This window comes from Dipodomys merriami, unplaced genomic scaffold, assembly GCF_024711535.1.
Source record: "Dipodomys merriami isolate MVZ:Mamm:240054 unplaced genomic scaffold, mDipMer1.0.p SCAF_35, whole genome shotgun sequence".
NCBI lineage: Eukaryota > Metazoa > Chordata > Mammalia > Rodentia > Heteromyidae > Dipodomys > Dipodomys merriami.
This window is the reverse complement of record NW_027205048.1, coordinates 15,704,860-15,726,941: the sequence shown is the minus strand read 5'-3', so window position 1 is coordinate 15,726,941 and position 22,082 is coordinate 15,704,860. Positions and strand designations below refer to the sequence as shown.

General features: G+C 53.9%; 1 protein-coding gene across 4 annotated transcripts in view; it reads right to left on the bottom strand.

Moving 5' to 3' along the window:
- The window catches only part of LOC138803983 (dedicator of cytokinesis protein 1-like), a 231,270-nt gene extending 210,066 nt beyond the window's left edge, over positions 1-21,204 (bottom strand). For all 4 annotated transcript variants that reach the window (XM_069988292.1, XM_069988291.1, XM_069988289.1 and 1 more), the window contains exon 1: positions 21,055-21,204. In XM_069988292.1, coding sequence (XP_069844393.1) covers positions 21,055-21,100 — 46 coding nt within the window. In that variant the 5' untranslated portion in view covers positions 21,101-21,204. The remainder of the gene's footprint in view (positions 1-21,054) is intronic.
- Between the last annotated feature and the right edge of the window lie 878 nt (positions 21,205-22,082).

Sequence of the window (22,082 nt, the reverse complement as noted above, 5' to 3'; positions counted from 1 at the left end):
TGGTAGTGAGCCAGCCATGAGCAAAACAAGCTCAGGGACAGCTCCCAGGCCCTGAGTTCAAAACCAGGCATGTGGATCCTGCTGGCCATCCAATCCTCGCACCCAGATCCCCACCTTGGGACCACTAGTCCAGAGCAGGAGTAAAGCAATTATCTCCAACCTCCTGCCCTCCCCCCACCTCCAAGGCCCAGCACTAGAGAGCACTTCCCCCATAAAACTCAGGCCTCCCACATAAACCAGAAAACTCATTCATATTTACAAGCACTTCAAACCTCCAGGCCTTCTTCACAGAAAGTTCCAGATGAAAATCAGCCACATCCAAAATGAGGCTCTTTCTGTGACTGGGACACAACTGTCCCCATTTCAAAAGAAGTTTTAGATTTCTCATAATCCTTTTTGTCAGCCTGGGAGTCTATGGGCTTCAGAAAGAAGATAAGACAAAAATAAAAAAATGAGAAATCGTAAGTTCCGAACAAGCCATGGCCGGCAGTCACTGAGCCCTGAATGCAGCTGGACTCTCAGCAGGTGGGAAAATAGATAAGTGGGCATCCATCTTTTTAAATAGAGGAAGGAAATCAAAACCCTGCTCTTGTGGACTTAACCGTGGTGCTCAGGGCTGCTCCCTGCACCGCTCCACCTCGAGCGGCGGTGATTTTTCAGGATAAAGCTGAAATACACCTTCAGAATTTCTCAGGCTTGGATCCTAAATACCCCTGAGTTCAGACAATGTAAAGGCAAGACAGAAGATGCGAGCTTCTCTGGGGAGATGAGAATCTGCAGCAGACCCATGCGGTACCACGGGCGCCACTCTCTAAGACTCGGTGACCACTGGGATCTGCGGGGTCCCGGGTACACTGGCAGGGCACTTCACTGATGCTTTTCTCCAAAAGCTGGGAGGGCACGGCTGTGGCAGGCTGCTATGTCTTGTTTGGGTAATAAAAATCCAAATCCTCTCTTAAAGACTTAAAAGCATCTAGAATGAACGCCATGACTTTTAAGAGTGGATAAAGGTAGGTGGCAGGGGCTCACACCTGTAATCTTAGCTACTGGGGAGGCTGACATCAGAGGCCTACAGTCCTACAGTCCCAAGTCAGCCAGGGCGGGGAAGTCCGTGAGACTCTTAGCTCCAATGATCCAGCAGGAAGCTTGAAGTGGGGCTGTGGTAAAAGCAGAATAGCACCAGCCTTGAAGACAAAAGTTAAGGGACAGTGCCCAAGTCCTGGCAAGCACACAGGCACACAGGGGCAGGCGCACACACACACACACACACACACACACACACACACACACACACACACACACACACACACACACACACACACACACACACACACACACACACACACACACACACACACACACACACACACACACACACACACACACACACAGAAGAAAGTAACTTCAGATTCACAAATGAGAAGTATCCTGGAGAATTCACACTGGTCAGGTCCAAATGAAGCCCAGTCAGGCTGGTTGCTGGTTATCTCAAGCCACCCATCAATGAGTCAGATACAATTCACTTGTCCTGCATCTCTGTCCTTCTGCTACCACATGCCAGTGCAGAGCACCCCCAAACACACAGCTGTGTCTCCTCCACCTCTTCATCCCCCACCAAGACTGGCACCTAGGACAGGAAGCCATGAGCAAATGCCATGCATCCAACTGAGAAGGCACAAGAGTGAAGCAGGCAGGAAGTTCCCCCGCCCCAAGGACACAGTGTGGCTGGACACAGTGGCACCCATAAGGATGGGCAGGGCACATCAACCTACAGGAGAGTCTTCGCTATCAAGTAAGGTGTTGCCCGAGACACCCAGGTGCTGGCGGCTTGTACTTCAGCAACAACACCCCACATGAACCATGTTTACCAGCAGCCTCCGTCTCCCGCAAGCTGAGGGCTGTCACCTCAACGTATGTGCAAGAGCAGCAAATCTTCACGTCCCACAGAATCCATGCCACCTGTGGGAGGTGTACCAGCTGGGTCACCCAGCCACACTGGGCGGGCAGAAGCAGCGACCCACACACATCCACAGAGTAACGGAGGGGGTCCGAGATGACGTCTGACTCCGAGTCATACCAACAGGGTCGGAGCCCCTCCAGGGCCCCCTTACCGGCCCGCAGTGCCTCCCAGGGCTCCTTGAGCAGGTACCATGGGGCCTGGCCTCCTTTGGCACCAGGAGAGCAGCACTGCCCGCTGCTCCAGGCTGACCAGCCCCAGCCTGGCCCCGCCTCCCGCGTCCTCCTACCAACCTCGCACACCACCAGGCCAGAGTGAGAAGGTCGTTCTGCTTTCCTAGAAACCTTGCTGACGGAGAGCGGTCCACAGCAACCTCTAGAGCACGGCTCTCCGGAGGCCACACACCACCCTGCACGAGTCAGCTGCCTGAGTCCTGAGTCCTGGGCTACGGGGATCTCCTGCAGTGCCCAGGACACATACGTGTGTGTGTGTGTGTGTGTGTGTGTGTGTGTGTGTGTGTGTGTGTGTGTGTGTGTGTGTGTGTGTGTGTGTGTGTGTGTGTGTGTGTGTACTAGGACTCAACATTTCAAGCCCAGCCTCCTGCAGTGCCCAGGACACACGTGTGTGTGTGTGTGTGTGTGTGTGTGTGTGTGTGTGTGTGTACTAGGACTCAACATTTCAAGCCCAGCCCAGGGTGTGTGTGTGTGTGTGTGTGTGTGTGTGTGTGTGTGTGTGTGTGTGTGTGTGTGTGTGTGTGTGTGTGTGTGTGTGTGTGTGTGTGTGTGTGTGTGTGTGTGTGTGTGTGTGTGTACTAGGATTCAACATTTCAAGCCCTTTCTGTAGCCACTGTATGCAGGCCACAACTGCACAACGCAATGCCTGGAGCTAGAAGGAAGGAAGTGGGCTAGGGACCTGGAGTCTTCAGGATGCTGGGCAAAGTTACAAGTCCAGACTCATGAGGCCCTGGGGACAGAGCTGCCACCAGCCCTGGTCCTAGCTCTGGGTCACCAACCACACTGAAACCCAGGGCAGGCTGGTATGGCACCCCGGGGAAACAGGCCCTCTGCCCTCCTCCCCCGGGGTGGTCCGGGGTTCCTTCCTCTCACACAGACTTACGCCACAGCTGCTTAGCACTAAGGAGCTTGGCTTCCGCCCTTGGTGCGTCTCAAATCACTGGCTCTGACTACAACCTATCGTGGGGCACGGCCTTGCTAGACGGCAGGCATGAGGCTGGTAGTAAGCCGGCCTTGACCCCACGAAGGGTGTCACACAGAGCAGCTCTGACACAGAGTCAACTGATGAATGCATGAAGGAAGGAAGGACCCACATTCTCTTGAGAGAAAGGAATAGACCATCCCTGCTTCTAAGTAATGAGGCCTTCCAGAAGGATCTGAGTGCCTGACCCTTGAAGGGAGGGTGCTTAATTATTTCCGGCATCAGGTGGCAGTGGCTCACGCCTGTAATGCTCACTACTCAGGAGGCTGAGATGTGAGGATCACGGTTCAAAGCCAGGGAGGAAAAGAAAGTCTATGAAACTCTTATCTGCAGTTTACCACCTTCTGGTAGAGGTGGAGGTGTGGCTTCAGCGGTAGAGCACCAGCCTTGAATGAAAAACCTCAAGGACAGCACCTAGGCCCTGAGTTCAAACCTGCCCAAGCACAGGCATATGTGTGTGCACGCATACACACACACACACACACACACACACACGCACGCACACACGCACACACACACCCTCGCACTTCAGGTCCCTCCGCAGTCACACACACACCACTGCAGTCACATACACACACACACACATGCGCGCACACACACACACACACACACACACACACACACCCTCACACTTCAGGTCCCTCCGCAGTCCCCCATGGGGGACAATCGTGGGGCAGGGAACCTGAAAGTCCTGCTTTGATGATGTGAGACCCCTGACAACGTGTGGCGACTGAGGCCTGAGCCCCGATCCCAGTCTCATCCGAGGACAGCAGGCCGCGCTCCTCCAGTGCCTAAGGAACACGTTCCTTGCCCAGGAGCCCAGGAGCCCAGGCACCCTCCTCAGCCCTGCTCAGCATGGGCAGGGGACCCCACTTTCTGTAGAACGTTCTGGGCTGCCTTCTTGGGTATCTTGACCCCTCCATGGGAGGACTGTGACACTGGAGGAAAGTCACGGGTCCCTAGTGCAACCAGCGTCATCTCTGCTCATGACACTGACCCTAGCGAGTGTCAAGTCAGGTCACTTTCTGTTAGGGACACTGTAACTTCAGATTTCTACCACCTGGTTGTTGGGGGGCGGGGAAAGTAGCCACAATTTAACCCTTGATCCCCACAGTCCCCGGAACACAGGCTGTTTATCAATGGACACAGCCAAGCAGGCACAAGTAAATGTGCTTTCCCTCAAATTGATATGCAAATGTATGCAAATGTTGGTGGAAAAAATGTTTTTTAAAGTTTAATGGCTTTCTCTTTTATCTACTTTTCCTGGAAATCTCAATTCAGACTGAGAACAAACAGCAAGTAATTTGGATGGAAATCTCTTGATTCTACTTAAGAGAGTTCCAGTATTATTACATTGGGTTGTTGTCATTGTTGTTGTTGTTTTAACGGAAGATAGAAAAGATAGGTAGGTCTGTCATGGGGACGATTTTCTGCTTCCCTGGTGCCAAGGATCCTGTGGCAATGCCCCAGGGGGTTAGCAGGTGCAGGCTAGCAGCAGACCTCCGACACCCACTCTGTGGGGAGCGGGCACCATGTGGCCCCACCCAGCACACACAAAGGAGACACCTGCTTCTCATCCTGGCCACCACGAGGCAGCTCCCCAGACCCCTGAGCACCCGAGACGGCCACTGTCAGCCCCATCAGCAGTGGCAGGGCCTCTGCGCCCCTCTGGAACCCACAGCATTTCATCTGGAGGCCCAGGCAGGCAGGCAGCCTCCCCAAAGGAGCCCACGATCCTCCGCTAAGGCAGCCTCCGTCCTTCCTGACTCTCCTTCACTTTCTGCTCAGAGGAGTCATGGCACTACCCCAGGCCTAAGAAAACCTTCCCTCTTCCTCGGGAGTCATCTGGAACCACGCACTGGGGGCTAGCCCCTGCCACCCCAGCTACTCAGGAGGCTGAGATCAAGGTGAAGATTGAAGTTCAAAGCCAGCCCAGGTAGACAAATTCATGAAACTCTTATCTCCAATGAACCAGCAAAAAGCAAGAAGCAGAGGCATGGCTCAAGTGATAGAATGCCAGGCCTCAGCAAGAATGTGAGGTTCGGAGTTCAAGTTACTGGCACAAAACCAATAAATGTCATAAAGAGTTCACTCTCCACACTGCCTGGCCTCTGAGCCTCCAGGGAAAGGTCAAAGCTCAGAGCTTGACAGCTGTTACCAACACATCTCCGAAGAATGAAGCCATTCCATCAGAGGTTCATTCCTGTAGAGACACCCACCCTCATGTACACCAGCACACAAGCACACATGCACGCACGCACACACACACACACACACACACACACACTCTACCTCCCTCCCTCCCTCTCCTTCCTTCTCCCTCCTTCTCCCTCCCTCTTCCCTTTTTCTCTTCTCTCTCTCTCTCTCTTTTCTCTCTCTCTCTCTCTCTCTCTCTCTCTCTCTCTCTCTCTCTCTCTCTCTCTCTCTCTCTCTCTCTCTCTCTCTCTCCCTCCCCCCAGCATACATGCTCCATGATGTCCCTAGGACTGCATTAAACAGCAGTCCTGTGTTTCTCCTACATATTTATAAATGCAATTATAAATTAGACACAGTAAGCGAGTAACAGCAATAATAAAAACTGGGCAATTATACACACCTATGATATCAGGTAACTTATAAATTAGGCTCAGTAAGAGTCACAACAACAACAAACAGTAATGGAACAATTACAGCAATATAATATAATAAATTATTTAAAACTTAGCAATTATTCCTTTCTGGAATTTTCTATTCAATAGTTTCAGACCTGAGCTGGTTATAGATAACATAAATACAGAAAGCAAAAACAAAGAGGGAGGAGGATGCATTCTGGGAATGTGTGTGTTCTGAGTGTGTCTGTGTATGGTATGGTATGTGTATATACACATACACATACATGCACGCAAATAAAAGTATTTTAGGGTTAGGTGTAGTGGTGCATGCCTATAATCCTAATTACTTGGCAGACAAGAGCTGCAAAATGTTAGTGAGACTCTATCCCCTCACCCAAAAAAAATTAAGAGTGTAGTGGCTCATGACTGTAGTCCCTGCTACACAGGAGGCATAAGTAGGAAGAGCCCAGTCCAGGCCAGCTCAGACATATACAAGACATAGTTGGTGAAAGTAACTAAAGACTAAAAGGACCAGCTGTGGTTCAAGAGGTAGGGTGCCGGCCCAGCAATAAGGAGGACAGGAGATCAAACCTCAGTACTACAAAAAAAAACTACTACAGCCTACTACCTCAAAAGGCAGCTGTCTCCAAGCGATGTGTGACAGTGGGAAGTGAGAGTGGACACCACCCTGGCATTTCTTGGGGCCCAGCCTGAGTCACGGTGATGTCAGTGCTGGAGGCAGGAAGGCCAGGGCTGACTCACGACCCAGTCTCTGCACAGCTCTGCACATCTGCAGGCAGGCAATGCGCAGAGGCAGGTCCGTCCACGAGACACAGATGCTCAGCGCTGCGATTATTCACACTCTGTCCTTAAGAAACACGCTCCATCCTTCGCTTCAGGGACTCGGATCCTTCACTGTGCAGGCTCGCTAATCCCACCTTTAAGTGCCGGCCTGGAAACCACAGAGATCAAAGAGGGACACCGTGCAGACAAATGTTCCAGAGCTCTGGCCCACGGCTGGTCCCCACAGGGAACTCCAGGCAATGAAAAAGGCAAAATGTTTCTGAATTTGGAAAAGTTTGCTTTGTTTTGACTTTTTATTCATCCAGAGAAAATGTATGCAAGAGGCAGAGATCCAAAAGAACCAAACTTCTGCCCGGTTATTCTTGAGCCTTTCCCCCCACTCCTCGTCCTGGACAGGGATCTCCAGAGAAACCCTCTCCACCCACCCCACCCCACCCCACCCCACCAAAAGCTCAGCGTCACCACTCAGAGCACCGCCTCGGCCTCCATCTCCACCTCCACCTCCTGGAGTGGCTCCCTTCAGCTGCAGGGTCCTCTCCCCTAATCACCCCCTCCAGCTTTTCTACTGAACTTCTACCCCTCAGCGCTGGCTGCTCAACCAAAATGCTTTAAGTGTGCCATCTTAGCAATGGCAACTCATTCCCTACCATTCCCAAGGCTGGCAAATTTGATGTCTGGTAAGGCTCTGCTTCAAAGATGGGACCTTCTTACCGTCCCAACATGGTGGAAGAAAGAAGTCAGCTCTGTGAGCCAAGTGTGGTGGCACAAACCTGTAATCCCAGCACCAGGAGGATGAAGCCTACAAGCCCAGTTTGGACTACATACGAGGTGGCCAATATTCACACCTGTAATCCTAGCTACTCAGGAAGGTGAGACCTGAGGACCTTGGTTCAAAGCCAGACAGAACAGGAAAGTCCTGAGAAAGTCCCTGAGATGCTTATCTACAATTAACCACCAAAAAGCCAGAAGTGGAGAAGTGGCTCAAGTGGCAGAAGACTAGCCTTGAGCAAAAAAAAAAAAAAAAAAAAAAAAAAAACCACACACAGAGAACTGTGAGGACTTGAGTTTAAGCCCCAGTATCAGAACACATGCATACACAGGCAGGCAGGCGCACGTGCACACACACACGCATGCGCACACACACACACACACACACACACACACACACGAGAGAGAGAGAGAGAGAGAGAGAGAGAGAGAGAGAGAGAGAGAGAGAAGGTGGGGGGAGGAAGGAAGGACAGAAGGAAAGGAGGAAGGGAGGAAGGGAAGGAGGGAGGGAGGCAGGGAAGAAGGGAGATGAACAGACAGGCAAGAAACATCTGTGGGGCTTCCCTGAGGGCAGTAGTCCAGCAAAACCCTGGGCGACCAGGTTTGGATACATGAATTGTGGGAGAATGCAAAGATTCAGTCCACAGCTCGTGGGCAGCAATATGCTTACAACAGTGGTTATTTTTGCCTTGAACGTTACTTGGAGAATAACAAAGCTTAGGAGCTTTTCTTTTACATCCTTACTCTTTTTGTATTATTTGCTTAAAGAACTAGCACTGAATGTTACTGCAAAAATAACAGTCATTATTCTAAAATGTAAAGTCTAAGACTCAAAACCAAAGACAAGTAAACACAGCTGGTAAACCAGATGACCCAAAGGTTGGCTTAATTGGCATTGTTCATAAGGTAAGAATGGGTTTCTACCTTAACTGAGCCTCTGAATTGAAGCCCCAGTACTGGCATACCTGCACACTCACTCGTGCGCTGCACATACACACACAGAGGAGAGCCTCCAGCCTTAAGAGGCCTCTCCACATGCCACACCCCATCCAGTGGCAGCCACTCAGCTGTCTCCATCCCTGTGGAGCTGCCTATCCTGTACTGTTCACACACGTGGGGCCATGTCACACACACACACATTCATTCACACAGCCTCTGTGATGCGCTCCTTCCCCTCAGCATCGTGTTCGTGTTCACAAGATCTTCCACGTTGCAGCACAAATCAGAGCACCAGTGCTTTTATTGGCTAAGTAATGGTCTATCCTATTAGCATGTCACATGGTGTTTAGGCATTCCTCAGCTGTTGGCTGAGCTGGGCTGCTTCCACCTTTTCAGTATCGTGAATTGTCTGCTATGAACATTTTTGAGCTGCAGTTAACTGCTTTAAAGTGGAATCCCTGGGTCATATGCTTAACGTTTTTGTTAATTTTTTGATAATCTAACACTGGTTTCTGGTTTCTAACTCTTGGGTTTTGGTTTTTTTGGTTTTTGGCTTTTGTTTGTTTTTTGTTTTTTTTTTCAGTGCTGGTAATCAAGTGACTAAACCTAAGGCCTTGGACATGCTAAGTAAGTACCCCACCGTCGAGCCACAACCCCAACCCTGGTTTTAATTAATTAATTGAGCTCAGGTTGCTTGCTTGCTCATCTGGTGCTTTGCCATTTGAGCTATGCCTCCAAGTCTTGCTTTCTGCTGTTTGTTGCCGGTGCGCCTTTTTGTTTTGTTTTGTTTTCTTGGTTTTGGGGATATAGTCTAGCAGATTTTTCTGCCCAGACTGACTTCAAACTTTCAAACCATGATCCTCTAGATCTCAGCCTCCTGAGTAGCTAGATTATAGGCATGAGCCACCCATGCTGGCCCAATATTTTAGTGACTGAATGAGCTCCTACATAGCATCCTCAATTTTGCCCTTGGTACCTAAAGTCAAAAGTATTTATCATCTAAACCTCTATAGAAAAAAAGTGGGCCCATCCCAGTTGTGGAGAGAACATTCTACTGATTCCCTTCACCTCTTCAATTACAAAGTATTTTGGTATCTATTCCCTCCTTTGATGTCACTGGCTTTTCAGAGCATTTGGGAAAGGAAAGGCCGGTGGTGGACCCTTTGTCAGAGGGCTGCTCAGAGAGTCTCGAAGCCCTTCAGAACCCTAAGGGGTTCCTATGGCTGCCACGGGGTCCCATGGCTGCCACGGGGTCCCATGGCTGCCATGAGTAACAGCCAGGTCTTAGACACCATCTCCCTTCACAGACCCAATTTTCCTCCTAGTAGTCACTGAAGTCAGGTACACCAGCAGCTGAATAAAATACTGAGTTTTCATTTGTTCTGCTTTGCCTCTTTTGGTGAGACTACCATACTCACAACCCCAGTCTCAAAGGAGGACTTAAAATGTGTCCTGATAGCAATGCCAAGAGGGAAGAAGACTTAGGAGAAAATTCTACCAGGAAGAGTAAGATCAAGAAAACGCTAGTGATGGTCCCAGACTATCTGGAGGACTCGGGTTCCACCAAGGGCGTGGAGTACCGCCAAGCCCCACCCACCAGGCCCGCAACTCAAGGAGCCGATTAGACAGTGCCCTAGTGGAGGAACTCTATCTACTGTCAGGGCAAAGGAAGCTCCCAGGCCAACACCATCTTCCACAGGTTGCACAGCTGAGCCCAGCGGTGTCCTGGAAGGAGCAGCCCAGCCCGGGCTGCCACACCCACCCACAGGACACTCCAGGTCCCCCAAGGCTGCTTATGACACTCAGCTGCGATGAAATCCGTCCCTTCATCCGCACTGCACAAGGAGCACAGCACCACACTAGGTCTGGGAATGGAGAAGAGGATGCTGCTCAGCCCCAGAGACTTGGGGACTGGAGCAGACACCCACTGTGTCTGCAGGGAGGACCTTCTCACCATCTGGATGTCCCCACCCAGGCGAGATGAGCAGAGCAGAGGCCAGGAAAAGGAGCTGAAGGGTGGTTCAGAAAAGTAGCTTCAGAAAGCAAGAAATGTATTTTCAAATGCACTGTGGCCTACCAGACCAGAGGGCTCTGTGCCCCTCTAAGTCACATGGACTGGGGCCACAGAACCTCGGTAGGGAACTATCAACAGGACATCGCCAGGGTCACCAGCCAAGGCTCTTCCCTTCCATCCCGGGGGGCTCCCTGGGTGACCCCTACCCCACTTCAGCCTCCCCCTGCTCTAATCAGGCTGGTCCTCAAAGCAGCACCGTCTCCCCATCTCCAAGAATGGTCCAAAGAGGTAGGTGGGCCTGCTGCAGATCCAGGGACCCGAGACACATTCCTGCCTTTGACAGATGGATGGCCAAACACACATGAAGTTAGAAGGATTTGGAATAAATCATGGAAAGTTAATAGAAGAAGGGCAGCAATTTGGAAGAAAAATAATCACATTTCCCTTCTGCTAAATCATTATTTGCCCCTGGTAAAGTCAGTTACGTTAAAGAAAGTAAGATACTATTTTAGAAAATAACGCAAGATCTTGACAAGTGCCTTTATTCCCACAAATCAACCTTGGGAGGTTGAGGTCTGGAGCTCAAGAGGGTGTCCAGGCAACCAGAATGGTTTCTCACAGGAAGAGTTGTAACCACAGATCTCTCCCAGGGCTGACCTCCCAGAAACTCTCTCAGAAAAACAGCACTAGTAGCTCACATCTGTAATCCTAGAGACACGAGAGGCTGAGATCTGAGAATCATGGTTCAAAGCCAGGACAGGCAGGAAAGTCCTTGAGACTCTGATCCCCAATTCACCAGCAAAAAGCCAAAAGTGGAACTGTGGCTCAAGTAGCACAGCACCAGCCTTGAGCAAAGAAAGCTCAGGGGCAGTGCCCAGACCCTGAATTCTCAGTACTGGGACAGAGGCAAAAGGGGAGGATAGAGGAGAGCGAAGGGGAACAGGAGGGAAGAAGGGAGGGAAAGAGGAAGGGAAGGAGAGAGGGGCTGCCAGCTACACAAACCACTAGACAGTCAAGGAGCCGAGCCACAGGGCCCCCAGGTCCCTTGGTTTTCAGTTCTCCCCTCCAAGTCCTCCCCCTGAACCCCACAAGGGTCGAGATGGTCAGGTCCAGCTTTTCTTCCCCAACTGGTCATAGTCTGATTTCAGATGTTACTTTCAACCCACAAAGGTGGGCTGAAACTGTAGTGCGACCTGAGTTTGGGTGTTTCTCTGGAGCTGGCAATGTGTGGGGCGACCCCTGTGTGGCGCCGCCCTCCCCCACGGGCTCAGCCTGCAGCCCGGCCTCCCTCGTGCTGCTGCTGAGCGAAGATGCTAAGCCTCCACCTAACAGAGCAGGGACCGAGGGCGGCTGCTCGGGCTGCCCTCTGCCGCAGGAGGGCCGGCTGCACGCGGACGGGCTGCAGCCTGCGAGTGGAGTGATCCCCAGTGAGGTGGGCACTCTGTCCCTAGGGAACACTGGTCAATGTCGGGGACATCTTCAGGGGATCGCTGGAGGGGTCCACACTGGGTGGAAATTAGCTTAAGGCTCAGCAACTCCGAGAGGCAGGGAGTTCTGTTATCTACACCCCACACATGCACAGTGGGACCCGGGGCCTCAGGCCTCGCACCCCTGGCACTGAGACAGCAGGAGGCGGGAGAGCAGCAGGGGGAGGAAGGCCAGGGGGTCTGCACCCCGGATGTCACCAGGAATTCCCTTCTCTGCATTAAGACCACTTCATACATTTTGCAGCTGGTGCAAGCTGGGCACAGATGGTCGGGGCTGGGAGAAACGGGGTCTCTCCTGGTCCAGGGCGGCCTGCCCCCAGCTTCTGACAACTCTGCCCAGTTGGGAGAACCTGCCTCCCCTGGCCATGGACCCTCACATCTCTATAATCTACCTGAAGGGATTCAGGCGACAGACAGCTCCAGGAGTCCTGGAGGGGGAAGACTCCCATCCCCCCTTCCCCCTTTCCTAGGTCTGGGGCACCAGGGACCATTCTTGACTGGCCCTCAGCTCTCTCACAGCTGTCCCATCGCCTGGGCTCAGCACAAGAGGGAGAGGTCAAAGGCCACCATGACAGGTCCACACGCCAGGAAGCCGAGCAGAATGTGGCGCATTGAGCTAAGATGGAACAGCAGGAAACGGCAGGTCATGACCCAGGACCAGCCGGAAGAGACCAGGGAGGAGGCCACGGAGGACAGGGACAGAGCCAGAGACGGTTTCTGGACTCTAAGAAGACAAAAACTGTATTGATTTGGCCATGAAAACATAATGGAGCCATATTTCAATACCCAAGGCCCAGTTCCTCCAAAGCTTCAAAACTCAGTAAGAATTCATGTAACGGTACAATCCTGGTCATGACCACTTCTGCACGCGGTGCAAGGTCCCGCAGGCCAGTCCACATGGAGCCAGCTAGAGCTCACGGGGTGTCCGGTAAGGGACACTGTGCCAGAATAAAAGTCCCATGAGGACAGCCGGGAACCAGAGTGCTCACAGAGAGTGCTTAGTACATATAGGATATGTACACACTTCTGGTATAAGGAACAGGGACCAGAATGTGTATACACTTCCAGTGTAAGGAATATAGACCAGCCGCTTAGTACACAGAGTGTGCATACACTTCCAGTGTAAGGAATACAGACCAGAATGTTCAGTATGTATAGGGTGTGTGTACACTTCTTGTGTAAGGAATAGGGACAAGGATGTATGTACACTTCTGGCATAAGGAATACAGACCAGCCACTTAGTACATACAGGGTGTGCATACACTTCCAGTGTAAGGAATACAGACCAGAATGTTCAGTATGTATAGGATGTGTGTGCACTTCTGGTGTAAGGAATAGGGACCAGGGTGGTATTCACTCTGGTGGTGACATCAGGAGCTGCCAGGCCACTATGAAAACCACATTTAAAGGGCTTGTCCGGGTCCAGACCCTTGAAGATCTTGAAATCCTCAGGACCCAAGTAGCAAAGCAGACACGAAGGAAAAAGATGGCATTGGTCCTCACCAGCCTCTCTTCCCAGCCCTTTGGTAGACATGACTCATGAACCCACTTTGTACCATCAGTGCTCAACACCAATAATGCTACAGAGCCCCTCCCCTCACACTTCCTGCTGGGTGAGGAATACGTATCTGAAGGCCTTGGTATGGAAGGCATGGAAGCCCACACTCTCTGGCTCCCATTATACCTGCAGTAGGCCTGGCCAGAGACCAAGGTCAGAGCAAAGGACCTGGAGCAGAAGGAACAGGACCACCTCCACACCAGCTGGGAGGACAAGCTATTCTAGGCAAAGGATGGAAGGAGCCACACCAGCCCGGGCAGGGCCCAGCCCTGCCCTCTGCACCGCACCCCCTTCCCTCTCCACTCTCAAGGTCCATGTAAAGCAAAATACAATGACAGGAAGTACAGCATAGTGGGGCTGCTTGTTACAGCCGCTAACAGCTCTAATTGCTACAGTGATATAGAAATGTTTGCATAATGTATTTAATTCAGTTAAATCATTCAAGATAGTACATCAATTTGTATCACACTCCAGAGGAAACCAATGGTGAATCTTGGCTGTCAAGATCTCTGAAGTACAACTGCATCACAGTAGAAATGAAGGAGCACCTTCCCTGATAGATGCACTGGGGAGTCCGGAACTCTGCCCTGCCTTGTCCCTCCAGGGTCCCCTGGGGTTCAGCAACCAAGGTAGCTGGGCTCTGACATCAGAGCTGTGGCCTCCCACTTTCTCTTCACAATAGGGAGGGGCTGCAGAAGCCTTGGGCTCCTCCTTAGAAAACAACCCATAAAGAAATGAGCCTCCATTCTGCACAGGCTGGGGCCGGGCTTGTGCTGGGTCCTCTCTCTTTATCCTCAGAAATGCCGCCAGGGTTGGTGCTGCCTCTAATTCTACAAAGGAGAGCCGGTGGCTTCAGATAAATTGCAGGCCCAGGTCACAGAGCAACACAGGGCTGAAGGGAGCAGGGGTTTCAAGGCTGCAGGAAGGGTGTCCGGGGCACTCTCCAGGCCATGACACCAGACTCTTTGATGGCACAGCCCATGCCAAGATAAAGTGCCTTTCTTCCCCTCCAGGCACCCAAATGAAATTTTAACAAGCTGACAGACACCCATCTGGGATGAAGCCCTCGGCCTGTGGATAAAGCCAGCCTCACACCTGCAGGTGTGAGGACGAATGACTCATATCTAAACGTTTGTTCCATGAAGCCAGGGTCATTAGTTTGTCACAAGCCAGGCCCCTATCCTGCCCCAAGGCTGCCCAGCCAGTGTGGTTGGGGGAGATGAGCCCAGCTGGAGGCAGGCTGACCACATGCAGAGCCCCCAGGGCGGGGGGGAGGGGGGCTATCCAGAGAGCCTGGAGCTGAAGCGCACTCCTTCCACCATGGTCCAGCCGGGATCCTGAAACCAGCATGCACCTACTCGTGCTAAGAAATTGGAAATGGCCCAGGCCACACAGAGCAGCTGAAGGCAGGCAGGAGCCATTCCACAGGCCCACAAGCAGCCACGCGGAAGGGCTGCTCAAGTTCCCACTCCGGACTTCGTTAGATTACACAAGGAATTTCCAGGTCTGAACACAGAAATGTCCAAGTCCAAGAGGAAAGGCTTAGGCTGACAGCCTCACCGCCACCTCCCACAGGCCCCACGGCTCCCCAGGCCACCCAGATGAAGCCTTCCGCCATGCAGATCACACTGTTACTTCAAGGGGGACATGTGCCCACATCCATGTGCTGGAGGACCAGCATCAGTTCTGTAACCAAGAAGGGAACCTGGGGGGTGAGGGGGGGGGTGATGCCCTCAGCAACTAGTACCCAAGAAGGGAACCTAGTGGGGGCGAATGTCCTCAGTGTCTGGGTACTTTGTGACAACCACACCAGCAAGCTAATATATGCACTGTGCACAGCAATTTCAATGTCAGAATAACAGCTCCCACAGGGTGTCCTGTCCCACCACAAAACTGAAAGACTACTGGTAGCCAAGGGCAGGATGGCTCAGGTATAATCCTAGCTACTCAGCAAGATGAGATCTTAAGATCAAGTTTCAAAGCCAGCACAAGCCAGACGATCCCTGAGACTCTCATCTCCAATTAACCACCTTTGAAAAGGCAGAAGTGAAGCTGTGGCTCAAGTCATAAGAGTTCAGTGAAAACGCTGGGGGACAATGGCCAGGCCCCAAGACTGGCACTAAAAAAAGGGGGGAAGGGGAAGAAAGCAGATGTGCGAACAGTGCCACTGCATTGCATTCCAGGACTCCGCAGGGCCTTCAACAGACACAGCCGTTTGCTCCTGTGAACTTGCCATCCCGCCAAATTTGTGGCAAAACTAAGCACTGGAAAAGGGAAGCTTACCCACGTCACAGGAATGAAACGTTGACCGGCCACAGAGAAAATCCAAACTCTGACCCCTCCAAGCTCACCAAATCACAGCTTCCTCCCCTAAGTGATGGTCGACAAGAAATCAGAAGAGCTGTGGATCCTCCAGCTGCCCCACCTCACTGCACACCACAGCAGCCAGGCCCAGCCCCTCCAAGCCCCACACCACCCCCACTGACGCAGGCACCTGCATGCGGCCTCCACGTCCACATAAACCCCACCGAGGCCGCAGACACCTAGCAGACTGGACAGCCCAGACAACAGGGATAATAGCAAAGATGGCAGGGACAGGGCAGAACTGGTCAGCACATGCATGTACACACACACACACACACACACACACACACACACACACACACACACACACACACACACACACACACACACACACACACACACACACACACACACACACACACACACACACACACACACACACACACACACACACACAGAGTCGCCGATGGCCATGCAATCTGGTGCTGCCACTCTGGAAAAGCCTGGCAGCTTCTTAAAAAGCTAAATATTCAACTAACACAGGACTCAGCAATTTTATTCCTGGGCAGTTATCCCGAAAAAGTAAAGACGTATGTTCATGCAAAAACCTGTACATGAGTGTTCTTAGCAGCTCTATTTGTAATACCCAAAACCCAGATGGCCTCCAACAGATGAACAGTCAAACAAGCTGTGGCAGAGACATAAAGAACACTACTCAGCAATGAAAAGGAACCAACGTGAGAGACACAACTTGAGAGATCCTCAGAAAATATGTCAACCAGAAAAAGCTGGTCCCAAAACCACACACAGCCCCTGTATGACGCCAGTTGATACAGAGACAGGGAACAAATGGATGGTGGCCAGGACTTGAGGCCAGGGGTTGAGGGTCTTTCGTGATGCACAAAGTTCTACATCTTGTCTATGAGTGTCTGTGTCCTGCTGCAGAGAATGGATTATAGCTGTACAAGGTGTAAACTTGGGGAAAACTGGTAACAAGTACACTAGATCTATTCTCCATGACTGTAATCGCTGAATATGCAAACCTTAATGAAAGAAAAGAAGGGAAAGGAGGGAGGGTGAGCTCCATCCCCCCCCAGGGACAGGCTCAACCTGCTGCTTCCTTTCTGCTTCACCCTCGCACCCAGAGGTGACAAGTGAACACAAGAGGCTTACAGTGGTCCACACCTGAATCCCAGCCACTCAAGAGGCTGAGATCTGAAGATCATGGTTCAAAACCAACCTGGGCAGAAAAGTCCCTGAGACTCTTATCTCCAGTTAACTTGCAAAAAGCCAGAAGTGGAGCCGTGGCTTAAGTGGTAGAGCACCAGTCTTGAGTATAAAAGGCCAAGTAAGAGTGTGAGGCCCTGAGTTCAAACCCAGTACCAGTACCAAAACAAAGAAAGAAAGAAAGAAAAAAAAAAGGACTATTCACACCCCTAAGACAATCCTGACCAGACACCTGATCTGATAGGCAAAGTGGTACAACAATAAATTTTAGCTCTCCATAATGTCTCTGAAATATAATCAGGTTTATAGATACATATTATGTACTAATCTTTTTCCCTCTAGCTCTAGTGAATGGCAAGGCTGACTCAGATAACAAAGGAGGTCTCTCTTGCACACCTTCACTTACAAACTTCTGCGGTCATAATACTTTTAAGAAATCAACTTTTCTTTTTCTGACAGCCTAGACATCAACTTTTGAAGGAAAAGATTTCCCCAGAAACCATAATGATGAAATCTAAACAGAAAATCACTTGTCACTTCATTTCCAATCTTTGCCCTTCGTTTGATGAAAAATTAATAGAAGTGAAGGAGTGACTGGCATGCCTCAAACACGTGTCTGCGCCCCTTGACTCCACGAATGCTTGAAGTCTGCAGTAAACAGGCTCAGCTCCCCTACCAGATGGGGACAGGACTAAAAAGTGGTAGTCAATTTGCTCAGGGGTCACTGCACAGGGCGTAAGAGTCAGGAATCAAATGTGTGAAGCGCCAAGGCCCCATCCCATTAAAGGCGAGAAGGCAAGACACGGCTCACGGTGTTCCACCAACCTGGCCACAGAACGGTTCACCTCCTGTACGCCCCTGTGCATTGGTTCTCACAGCTACCGCACCAGGCCCCCTGCCCCAAGTCTCAACAGCTTAAGCACACACAGATGCAGTATGTCCACTTCTGAGGCCCAATGCCCAGGGGCTTAATTCTAGGTGCTGGCTCTGATCAGGCGGTTCTGGGAGAAATCTGTCTCCAAGCTAGAACAGAGGTCCTGTTCCTTGGCTAGCTGTTGGCCACAGGCTGCCCTTAGCTCCCTTCACAAGTGAACCTCTAATCTCAGAATCAACAATTGCCCACTGAATCCTCCAGGTTTGGGATATGATTTCCTTTCTGCAGCACCCCTCTTCCCCACAGGAAGGATACAGGACCATTTCCCCTTCCCAAGCTCTAATCACATCCACAAAGCTCCTTTGCATATAACTAGCACATCCTATTCCCAGGGTGCAGGGATTAGGCTGGGGGCATCCTGGGGTCCTTCCTCTACCTTGCACACAGCCTCACCTCTTCATCCAGCCTTCAAAACAGAATCCAGGTGCACCTCCTCTTCCTGATTCCCGGGAGGTGACCCTGCCCAGCCACGGGGGTGGGAGGGAGGAGGAGGGCGGGGGAGAGGTGACAGAAAAGAATCTATGGCCCCTCCTTCAGGGACCGTGAAGCCATGTGCACGCCAGTGCAAATAAGCCAGAACCCTAAACATGCCCCCCCCACGAAACCAAGGAAGGGGAAGGAGCCATGGGGCAAATGTCACCGGCGGTGCCCAGTGCAGAGAACCGCAGGGAACCCACACTTCCTACCTCTACACAACAGTCCACAAATCAGCTGTTTACCCTTTTATAAAATAAATAAATAACTGAAGCGTCTCAATTTACAAACAATGCTTCTAGCAGATTCCAAAGTACTCTCAAACAATGAGCTATGATTCATGTTTTCCAGTGAGAAGGAGTTTTACCATTTCCTTTCCCCTCGTGATCCATTCATGGGCCAAGTGGCGAGTGGAAGCATGGCCCACCCACCAGAGCCCAGAGAAACACTGCTCTGTTGTTAGGCTCCCCAAAAGACTGTTGAGGTTGAGAAGAAGGATCTGCAGTAATTTTCCCTTCATTGGAAATAGCCAGTCAGCTACTGCACCCTTCCCTGCATCATTCACAGCCACACCCGAACCCCTCACCTGCCCCCAGAACAAACTCACAGCACAGCACAGCACAGCACAGCACAGCACAGCACAGCACAGCACAGCACAGCCGCCTGGGATGACTCCACCGGTCAGCTACCCTCCCACTCCGCCTGCTGAAGTCTCCAGCCTCCCCACCACCCTCTCAGATAGAGGATTTAGTCTCTCAAGGGCCTCCTGAAACTCTTACTTTCACTCAGCTCAGCTATCGTCTCCCCATCAGGTAAATGGAAATAAAACCCACCCCCTGCTCCACTCCACAGGAGAATAGGTTACACCTTGCTATTCTTCCCTGGTAAAACCATCCCTTACGCCTTTCTCCTCCGGGAACTTTCCAACACTGAGTTCTGAACATAATATCCCAAAATATTAGCAAGAGGTGTGAGGTTAAAATTCCTAAACAGGAATGCTGGTAAAGCTCTCTGGAAGAGAGCTATGAGTGACATCGGGCAAGATTATTGGCATATTACTGGCCCAGGACTAGCCACCCACCTACCTGCCACTCCTTGAGAAGCCTCTCACCACAACTTGCAATTTCAGGGAGCCCATGCCTGCCATAATTGGCAACGCTCCCTCTGGCCTTCACCACGTGGACAGGGCACATTTCAAACATGGTGCCCGCCAACATCATCAAGGCCACCTGGATGAGTGCTTCCTTGAAGATGTGGGAGGAAGCAGGGCTCTGGTGCTCACACCTTTAACCCTAGCTACTCACACCTGTAATCCCAGCTACTCAGGAGAGGCTGAGATCTGAGCATCTCCATTCAAATCCAACCTGGGCAGGCAAATCTGGGGGGTTCTGATCCTCGAGTAACCACCACAAAGCTAGAAGCCGGGATGTGACTCCAGTGACAGGGGCCAGCCTTGAGCGGAAAGCTAAAGGGGCAGTGCACTGTTCCTGAGCCCTGAGCGCAAGACCTGGTAACAGCACACACACACACACCCAAGTGTGTGCACTCACACACACAGGGTAGAGGCTCAAAGAGCAGCCCTCCCTCCCTCCTCCATTCCAAGGACCTGGCAGCAGCGGCGCACAGCGCTCACTAAAGCATGGACAAGCCTCCCTGCCCTAACCCTGCAACACGGAAGTGGCCACAGTCACAGACGGGATGGAGGGGGGGGGTCTCCTGGCGCCCCTGCACCGGCCTCTGGGGCTGGGCTTGCTCACTCCTCCGGGGCTGGGCACGTGGGGACGATGCAGCTTTGCCTCCAGGCCTTCCACCCCTGCCTCCTGCACTGCGACCCCAGAGCCTCTGGGCTGGAAACTCCCCCCCCCCCAGCCTGCCTCTCAGAGGCACACCTGGGAACTCAGGCGGGAGGTCGGGGGACACACACACTCCCTGCTCACAGCACTTGGCTCTGCCATGCCCCTCCGGGGATGTCGGTGCCCGGTGTGCTCAGCCAGAGCGGCGGGAAGCCCAGCCCCGGTGCTCCCGGAGCAGGACGGCCCTCGGCCTGCTCCCCGCCTTAAACACCGAACCCGCTGGCAGTCCACGCGGCGGGGGTCCCGGGCCCTCCGGGCCTGCTGGGCACGAGGCCGGGACTTGAGGCGGACCTGCGGCAGGGCGGACACGAGGCCCCGGCCGGGCTGCAGGGGAGGCGGCGCCCGGGGAGCGGCACCTGGGGCCGGGGCGAGGCGGACGGAAGGTGAGGGTTCCTGGGGCGGGCTGCAAAGCCGGGGGGTCGCGAGCCGACCGGGCCGGGCGGATAGGACGAGGCAGGTCGGGGAGGAGCCCGCAGGCCTCGGCGGGCCGGGCCGGGCCGGGAAGGAGGGCGCCGGGGTCCGGGCCGCGCAGGGCGGCCTCACTTTCTGGGACGCGGGGCCGGGATGGGAACAGGAAACTTGCGGCGGGGCTCCCGCCAACCAGGAGCCCGGGCGGGCGGGCGCGCGGGCCGCGGGGTCCGGACCCCGTCGGGGACAGGGGCCCCGAGGCTCCCCAAAGTTCACCCGAGAAGCGGGGGGTGAGCCGACGCGCACCCGGGTGCCCCGCGCGCCGCCCGCCCGGCCGCGGCCCCGGGGCGCACGCGGGACGGCGGGGTCCGAGCGGCCACGGGCCCCGCATCCCGCGGACCGCGCGCGCGCGCGGGCAGCAACAGGCTCGGCGCCCGCGGCCCGGGAAGTTGTGCGGGCGGCGGCGGCGGGGAGCCGGGGGGCCCCGGGGCTCCGGGAAGGGGGCGCGGGGCGCTGCTCACCCACGCCGTACTTCTCCTCCCTCTTGGTGGGCACCCAGCGCGTCATGGTGCGCGGCCGCGGGGCCGAGAGCCGCCGCCGCAGGTCGGGCCGGAAAGTCCGCGCCTAGGCCGCCATTTTCCATTCCTTTCGAGCCGCGACAGGATGGGAGGAAAAAGTTTGCGGCGGAGGCGGCGTCATGTGGGACGGGGCGGGCGGGGCGTCGCGGGCCGGATGGGAACGGCCGGGAGCGGCGGCGGGGGCGGGGGCCCGGGCCGGCGGCGGCGGCGGCCGGGGAGCGCGCGGGACCCCGGAGCCCCGGGCGGGACGCAGCCCGGCCCAACGACCCCGGGAACCCCGAGACCCCGGAGCCCGAGCGGGACGCAGCCCGGCCCAACGACCCCGGGGACCCCGAGACCCCGGAGCCCGAGCGGGACGCAGCCCGGCCCAACGAGACCTCGGGACCCCGGAGCCCAGGCGGGAAGCAGCCCGGCCCAACGACCCCGGGGGCCCGAGACCCCGGAGCCCGAGCGGGACGCAGCCCGGCCCAACGACCCCGGGGGCCCCGGGACCCCGAAGCCCGAGCGGGACGCAGCCTGGCCCGGCGGCCCCGGAACCCCGGAGCCCGAGCGGGACGCTGCCCCGGCCAGCCCTGCGTGCCCGCCCGGGATGCCCTCTTTTCCCTCTCCCGAGCATGCAGCCCGCCAGGCCACGACGGGGAGTTGGGGACCACGAGCACCGCAGGGGGGGCTTCCCCCAGCTGGGGCTTTACCTTGGCGGGGAGCCGGGGGAGGGGGAGGATGGGAGGAGAGGTGAGGCACTCCAAGACACGTGGCTCACTCGCCAGTCTGAAGGGAGCGCCTACCTTCCCTCGCAGCAGGTGGGAGAGGGTGGCCCCAGGCACGGCCAGCCCACTTGCCACAGGTCCTAAGGGTGGCTCGGTGTGCAGCAGGCGGTCCTCCTGGGCCTGGGAAGGGAGGGGACCCCACAGCGGAGCTCTGGCTGGAATGCCGGACCTAAAAATGGGGCGACCCAGAGAGGCCTGGAGAAA